An 8,654-nucleotide genomic window follows, 5' to 3' on the forward strand; every position below is an offset into this window, starting at 1 on the left:
TCTTCTTTACTCTCTTCTTTTATTATGTTCTCTTCCACACGACTTCCTTCCTCTCTCCTCCACCTCTTGTTTATTCCTTCCACTTCATTCCATCATCTCTCTCTCACTCTTTCCTCCTCGTTACTCTTCAACATTTCCCTCATTCTTGTCTTCCCTTTCTTCCCTCCTCACTACATTTTCATTATTCCTTCTTTCTTAATTCTCTTCTTTATTTATTTTCCTCCTCGCTACCTCTCTTTCTTTCCTCCACCTTATTTTATCCTTCCACTTCTTTTCGTCTCCACCTCTCCAGCATCTTCATTCTTATTTTTTTCCTCCTCGCTCCCTCTCCCTCCCTCCACTTCATTTCACCTCCATCTCTCCACCTCTCCAGCCACCTTTTCATTCTTATTTTTCTTCCACCGCTTGGCTTCCTCCTCCACTCGCAGTAATCAGCACTCTACCTTCTACCTACCTACCTACCTACCTACCTACCTACCTCCTCCTCCTCCTCCTCCTCCTCCTCCTCCACCTCCACTCCATAAGGTGTTAGCATCTTAATTAAAAGATCCAAGAGTCTTCCCAGTTAAATTTTCTTCACCTTTTCCTTAATCTCACTACTCTTCGTCTCCCTTCGTCTCCTCCTCCTCCTCCTCTTCCTCTTCTTTTTCTTCTTCTTCTTCTCCCCCGCTTTCTTTCTTCTCTGTTCCTCTGCGGCATACCAGTGAAATATATCAACTTATTTTTTCTAATATGAGTTTCTACGCCTTCGCATTATTCCTTCTCCTTCACCTTGTCCTCCTCCTCCTCCTCCTCTTTCTGTTCCTCTTTCTATTCCTCGTCCTCCTCCTATTATTCGTCTTCCTCTTCATCCTTCCCGTTTCACCCCTTCAACTTCTTCCCCCCCCCATCCCTGCTGTCCCCAAGATCACCTTCTCCTAACCCTTTCCGGTACAGTCTTTCCCTTATCTTCCATGTGGCTTCTGCAGGGCTTTGACGAGGCTGACATCCTTATCTCGCATCTTAATCTCGTATCTTCATCTCCTTCCTCTTTGATCCTGTGGGTATTGGACTCTTTCAACTCTTAACTCCTCCTCCTCCTTCTCTCCTCCTCTTATCAGTAACGTAGGTAGAGATGACGTTATAAGGAGGAAAAACATATATAAAAACAGGAGGAGAAAGAGGAGGAGGAGGATACCTGGAAACATGAACCCCCTCAACCTTAAGGCGTGTCAAAATACCTAATTCTTTTTCCTTCACGCTACGTCCCCGTCTCAGTTCCCGGCCTCGAGGTAACAAAAGGGCGACTTACAGACTTCTTTTTGTTGCTGAGGTAATGGGGATGTGGTTCGAGGGCCGTGTTTGAAGGGAGAGAAGAAAAACAATGGAAGAAAGGAAAGAATGCTGCTACGTCCCACTAAAGGTAACATCAGAAGTCAAGCCATAAAGGAGAACGCCAATTAATTTTTCCCTTTTTAACTGTTTATCTACTCGTTCACATAGATGGGGGTTTCTCCTTTTTTTATTGTTCCACTGTATCGTAACATAGTAAGTCCACGTAACATCATAAGTCCACCTAAGTCCACGTAACATCATAAGTCCACCTAAGTCCACGTAACATCATAAGTCCACGTAGCATCATAAGTCCACGTAACATCATAAGTCCACCTAAGTCCACGTAACATCATAAGTCCACGTAGCATCATAAGTCCACGTAACATCAAGTCCACCTAAGTCCACGTAACATCGTAAGTCCACCCAAGTACACGTAACATCATAAGTCCACCTAAGTCCACGTAACATCATAAGTCCATCGAAGTCCACGTAACATCATAAGTCCACATAAGTCCACGTAACATCATAAGTCCACCTAAGTCCACGTAACATCATAAGTCCACCTAAGTCCACGTAACATCATAAGTCCACCCAAGTACACGTAACATCATAAGTCCACATAAGTCCACGTAACATCATAAGTCCACCTAAGTCCACGTAACATCATAAGTCCACCTAAGTCCACGTAACATCATAAGTCCACCCAAGTCCACGTAACATCATAAGTCCACCTAAGTCCACGTAACATCATAAGTCCACCTAAGCCCACGTAACATCATAAGTCCACAAGTCTCTACGTAACATCATAAGTCCACAAGTCTCCACGTAACATCATAAGTCCACCTAAGCCCACGTAACATCATAAGTCCACAAGTCTCTACGTAACATCATAAGTCCACCTAAGCCCACGTAACATCATAAGTCCACAAGTCTCTACGTAACATCATAAGTCCACAAGTCTCCACGTAACATCATAAGTCCACCTAAGCCCACGTAACATCATAAGTCCACAAGTCTCTACGTAACATCATAAGTCCACAAGTCTCCACGTAACATCATAAGTCCACAAGTCTCCACGTAACATCATAAGTCCACCTAAGCCCACGTAACATCATAAGTCCACAAGTCTCTACGTAACATCATAAGTCCACCTAAGCCCACGTAACATCATAAGTCCACAAGTCTCTACGTAACATCATAAGTCCACCTAAGCCCACGTAACATCATAAGTCCACAAGTCTCTACGTAACATCATAAGTCCACCTAAGCCCACGTAACATCATAAGTCCACAAGTCTCTACGTAACATCATAAGTCCACCTAAGCCCACGTAACATCATAAGTCCACAAGTCTCTACGTAACATCATAAGTCCACCTAAGCCCACGTAACATCATAAGTCCACAAGTCTCCACGTAACATCATAAGTCCACCTAAGCCCACGTAACATCATAAGTCCACAAGTCTCTACGTAACATCATAAGTCCACAAGTCTCCACGTAACATCATAAGTCCACAAGTCTCCACGTAACATCATAAGTCCACCTAAGCCCACGTAACATCATAAGTCCACCTAAGCCCACGTAACATCATAAGTCCACCTAAGTCCACGTAACATCATAAGTCCACCTAAGCCCACGTAACATCATAAGTCCACAAGTCTCTACGTAACATCATAAGTCCACAAGTCTCCACGTAACATCATAAGTCCACAAGTCTCCACGTAACATCATAAGTCCACAAGTCTCCACGTAACATCATAAGTCCACAAGTCTCCACGTAACATCATAAGTCAACCCATAGAGGAGAACGCCAATTAATTTTTCCCTTTTTAACTTCCTCTCGACTCGTTCACAGAAATGTTGTTTTTTTTTCTCCTCTTCTTTTTTCCTCCACGGTATCGTAATGTGGGTTCTGAGTCGCGTTGGCAAATTATCGTACTCAACATTGTATTTATCATTTTCAAGCCACAAACTCTCGTACCATCACAAATACCGATAGAAAATTAAAAAATGTTAAAACTGTTATTTATTTATTTATTTTTTTTTTTTTTTTGCTACTGTTATCGGTCAGAAACTACGAGAATGCAATGCGATGAGTACGATAATTTGGCAACGCTGGTTCTGAGCAGGGTTACCAAACTATCGTATTCAGACACTCAGCACAACGTATTTTCCGGTTCTGAGTCACAGCTATCGCAAACAAACGCCAATAAGTAATGCTTTTAACGAGAACTTTAACTGATACTTCGTTACCTGTGTGGGTAGGAAAGTTTTGGGACCTGGAACTGATAAATGCGATGTTCTGAGTACGATAATTTTGCAACGCTGGAGCTTCCGGGTCGTTTTACAAGACACATCGCCGCCCAAGAACACATATTTAACAAGGCTTTCGTAGGAGTTGTGAGCATTTCCAGGGGTAGTTTTATGACCCTGGTGGTAGTGTGATTCTTCTTCTGTACCATGAACCTGAAGAAACACTCATTAGAACCCGACTGACCCCCTCATTGACCTTTAGAAATAGCTGATGTGAGAAGCGACACTTATAAAACCAACAGGGCCATATTCTAAAAAAAATTCGCGCCCAGACACACATATTTGACAAGGCTTTCGCAGACGTTGTGGGCATTTCCAGGAGTATTTTGATGATCCTGTTGGAAGTCTGACTCTTCATCTGTATCATGAATCTAAAATATCTCTCATGAGGACCCGACTGATCTCCTGTTTGGCCTTTGAAAATAGTTGATGTGAAGGGTGGAAGCGTCTGTAAATACCGCCCCTCTGAGTCGCCCACCCCTCCCTTCCCTTGTCTCTCGTTATCGTACCCTTCCCCGTTTTCCATGTGGACGAGTAACAAAGGAGGGACGAGTGTGTGGTTGTTTCGTTGCTTCTTTCCACGTCCTTTCTCCAGTATAATGTAAGATGGGTTGAGTTATTTTCTTTGTGTTGTATTCCTATCCCCACCACACACACACAAACACCCCTCCCCCCACGCACAACCCCCCTCCACACACACATAACTACACCCCCACACACAAGCACCCCCACACAACCCTCCTCCACACACACACATAACCCCCACACACACACACAAGCACCCCCACACAACCCCTCCCACACACACAACCCCCCACACACGAACACCCCTCCACACACACAAGCACCCCCCCCCCACACACACACATACCCCCCACACACACACACAATCCCCCTCACACACAACCTCCCTCCATACACACAAGCATCCCCCCTCCCACCCCCCAACACACAACCCCTACACACAGCCCCCCCACATAAACGAAGCAGGTGTACTCACGCGTCACTCTTGCAGGTGTGGCCGCCGCTGCTGGCCGCCCTCCGGAAGATGCTGCAGTGGCGGGTTGAGCGCGGGGAGGCTGGCGGGGGCAACGGGCGTGGCGGGGGCGTGTTGTGGCGGAGGCAGCGTGGCGGAGGCAACGGCGTGGCGGAGCAGCAGGACGTCCACCTCTCCAGCCTGGACCCCCACCCGCCCGCCGACAAGAACTCCTCCTTCAAGGTCTCCCGCCCGCCCTCGCCGCCCGCCAACGACAAGCCCGCGTCCGTCACCAGGCTGTAGGCGGCGGCGACGAAGGGCTCCCGACACACAGACTGCGGGAGAAAGACGTGCACTGAGGGATGGTGTGATGTCAGGCCGTTACCAAACACAGGGACGTTACAGGACGCACCTACAGGCACCCTAAGGCCTGCATGACGCATCTACAGGCAATCCAGGACCTGCAGGACGTTCTAACTCTGTACAGGACCCATTACTCAACGCATACAAGTGTGGGACATTTCAGTGACGTGTAGACTGAGTAAAGGAGCTGCAAAATGTGTTACTAAGATGCAGGACGTTACAGGATGCATCTACAGGGAACTTACAGGACTCCCCAACCTTGTACAGGACACACTACTAAACTCGAACACTTGTAGGACATTCTAGTGACGGGTGGACTGAGTAAAGGCGCTGTTAAACGTGTTACGAAGATGCAGGACGTTACAGGATGGCCCAATATAATCTGCAGGACACCTTAGGAACCTGCAGAACACTACCCAGTTGAACACCCACGAGAACACAATTGCAGTCCCATCACCGAGCTACAGGACGCAGAGACAGGCGCTAATTGACCTACAGGACGTCTTAGCATCCTGTAGGACATTTAACTCTGCCTAACACTCTCGTAGGATGTGTCGGTAACGTGTAGGATAAGCCACGACGCTGAAAACCAAGACGTGACGGAGCAGGACACTTGGTTATCAGGAGACGCGACGGTGTTCCTGCAGGATGCTCTACAGGCTGTGCAGGACGCGACAAGGGCTGCGGGGCCGAGATAGAGAAGGCCGTGGAGTAATTTTCCGATTGAGTGCTTCGTTTCGCCATTACTCTGATGTGCTCTTCTTCCCCCTCCTCCTCCTCCTCCTCCTCCTCCTCCTCCTCCTCTTCTTCCTCTCCCCCATATTGCCTTTTTCCTTCCCCTTCCTCCTCTTCCACTTGCTCCTCACGCCATCTCCTCTTCCACTACACCCACTTCGTCTTCCCACGCGACCGTTTACTTCTTCCCCCTCCTCCTCCTCCTCCTCCTCCTCTTCTTCCTCTCCCCCATATTGCCTTTTTCCTTCCCCTTCCTCCTCTTCCACTTGCTCCACACGCCATCTCCTCCACTTCACCCACTACGTCTTCCCACGCGACCGTTTACTTCTTCCCCCTCCTCCTCCTCCTCCTCCTCTTCTTCCTCTTCCCCATATTGCCTTTTTCCTTCCCCTTCCTCCTCTTCCACTTGCTCCTCACGCCATCTCCTCTTCCACTACACCCACTTCGTCTTCCCACGCGACCGTTTACTTCTTCCTCCTCCTCCTCCTCCTCCTCTTCCACCCATTGCTTCCACCTCTTCCTCCTCTATCCTCATTTCACCTCCTCCCGGTTCCCTCCTCCACCCACGTCTCCACACAATGCCTCGTCCATCTCCTCTGTTCTCTCCTTCCACCTTACCCTCCTCCACCTCCTTTCACCTCCTCCCCCTCCTCCTCCTCCTCCTCCTCCTTCACTACCTCTCCTCCACCTTGTCCTCCTTCCATTCCGTCAGCCATCGCCTCCTCCACATCACTCCCCTGTCTTCTGCCTCCTCCAAACTCATCCTCCTACCTACTCCACCTTACCCTCCACTCCCCCCCCGACCAGTCTTCTCTTATCCCACTCCTCGTCTTACGTTACAATATACCACCTGATTCTTGCTTACATAACTTGCGGAGAAAATATATATTGTGATGATGATGGTGATGGTGATGGTGGTGGTGATGATGATGATGGTGATGATGATGATGACTATAATGATGATGAGGGATAGTGATGATGGTTATAATTCTTCTTCTAATGATGAAAAGAAAGAAAGAAGGAAAGAAATGACAAAGAAAAAAAAGGAAAGAGAAAAAGAGAGAAAGAACGAACGAAAGAAAGAAAGACAAAGAAAGACAAAGAAAACAAAAAGCGAGAACGAAAGAGGAGAATAAAAATAAAAGAAAGAAGGAAAAAAGAAAGAAAGGATGAAAGACAAGAAAGAAAAGAAAAGACTAAAAGAAAAAATCAAATGAAAAACTCCGAAAAAATATAAGAAAAAGAATATTCCACGCCTAACACAACACCTCTCCCCTAACCCCCAACCCCCACCCCATCCCCCAACCCCCCTTTTCTCTTCTCCCTTGCTCTTCCACACACCTTTTGAATTAATAAGTTGAAAAGCACGACGAGGAGGAGGAGGAGAAGGAGGAGGAGGAGCGAGGCGAGGAAAGACACAGGCAAGGTCGTGAAGAAAACTGAGGAGGAGGAGGAGGAGGAGGTGGAAGAAAAGAAAGGCAAAGAGGAGGAAAAGTGAGGGAAAGTTCGCTAAAGAGAGGGACAAAGGACCACTAAGAGTAAGAGCTTGGAGGAAAAGAGGAAGGAAGAAAGAGGAAAAAGTAAACAAGAAGAAGGAAAGATGAGGGAAGAAAGAGGAAGGAGGAAGGAGGAAAGAGGAAGGAGGAAAGATGAAGGAAGAAAAAGGAAGGAGGAAGGAGGAAAGAGGAAGAAGGAAAGATTAGGGAGGAAAGATGGAGGAGAAAAAATGGAGGAAAAATTGAGCGATGGAAAAGGAGTAAAAAAGAAAAAAAGAAAAAGCAGATAATTGACGGACGTGGAAAGAGAAGGAAGTTGATGAATTAAAGAAAAGGTGAAAGAGAAGAAAACAATTAAAGGGGAGGAGAGAAAAAAGAGGTAAAGACGAAAGTGATTGGGAAAGACATAATGAAAGAAAAGTTTATGCTAAAAAGATTGCGAAGGAAAAGGTGGAAAATATGCGTATGGAAATTAAAAAGCAAAAAGAAGAGGAAGGTGCAGAAAAAAGGAGAATATGAACAGTGGAAGGAGGAAGAGGAGGAGGAAAAGGAAGAAGAGGAGGAGGAAAAAGAAGAAGAGGAGGAGGAAAAGGAAGAAGAGGAGGAGGAAAAAGAAGAGGAGGAGAAAAAGTAAAAAGAAGAAGAGGAGGAGAAAAAGAAAGAAGAAGAGGAAAAAGAAGAAGAGGAGGAGGAAAAGGAAGAAGAGGAGGAGGAAAAGGAAGAAGAGGAGGAGGAAAAAGAAGAAGAGGAGGAGGAGGCATAAATAAAGAGGAATACTAAAAAAAAAAAATAAGGTCTCCAGTATCCTTTAGAGAGAGTGAATCACGTCAATTAATCTTGTGTTGAATTTATCTTTCTTACGAGAGAAATAAAAAAAATATATTTACGCTCACTGGCCTTGCTACACACACACACACACACACACACACACTACCCCCCCCCCTTCTCCTCCTCTGCCCCCTCCCACACATACCTACACCCCCTACACACACACACACACACACACACACACACACACACACACGAGTACTCCCTCACCTCCTTTATAAATGGCCTTATCTAAACACAACCTCTCTTTATTTACAAACACATCCGCCAACCTCCTCTTCGTCTCACGCCTTCCCTCGACCACGAACGCCCGAGAACGAGAACCCAAACAATAATACGACGAAAAACTAGGTCACAAAAGAACGTCTCCACTGAGCATGTTAACGTTAGGGTTGTGCGCATGTCCCGAACTGGTCCCTTTTGTGTTTTTTCTCTCTTTCTTTGACCATTTCTCTTTTCTTGCATTACTCGATTACTCCTGATTCTCTTCTTTACCTCTCTTCTTCTTCTTCCTTCTCCTCTTCTCCCTCTCTCTAGCCTTTCTTCTTCCTTCTTGTATTTTCACCTACTTCCTCCACTTCCATCATTCTGTTCTTCTTTCCTCGTCTTTTCTCTCTTCCTCCTGCTCC

The 8,654-nt window shown here is 46.4% G+C and overlaps 1 protein-coding gene across 1 annotated transcript in view; it reads left to right on the plus strand.

Annotated features, from left to right (window-relative positions):
• LOC127008189 (pinopsin-like) overlaps positions 1 to 8,062 on the plus strand; it is an 80,708-nt gene extending 72,646 nt beyond the window's left edge. Inside the window, exon 7 of the mRNA XM_050879878.1 lies at positions 4,643 to 8,062. Within this exon, the coding sequence (XP_050735835.1) occupies positions 4,643 to 4,906 (264 nt within the window). The 3' untranslated portion in view covers positions 4,907 to 8,062. The remainder of the gene's footprint in view (positions 1 to 4,642) is intronic.
• The last annotated feature ends 592 nt before the right edge of the window (positions 8,063 to 8,654 follow it).

The sequence above is a fragment of the Eriocheir sinensis genome, chromosome 37 (assembly GCF_024679095.1).
Source record: "Eriocheir sinensis breed Jianghai 21 chromosome 37, ASM2467909v1, whole genome shotgun sequence".
Taxonomy (NCBI): domain Eukaryota; kingdom Metazoa; phylum Arthropoda; class Malacostraca; order Decapoda; family Varunidae; genus Eriocheir; species Eriocheir sinensis.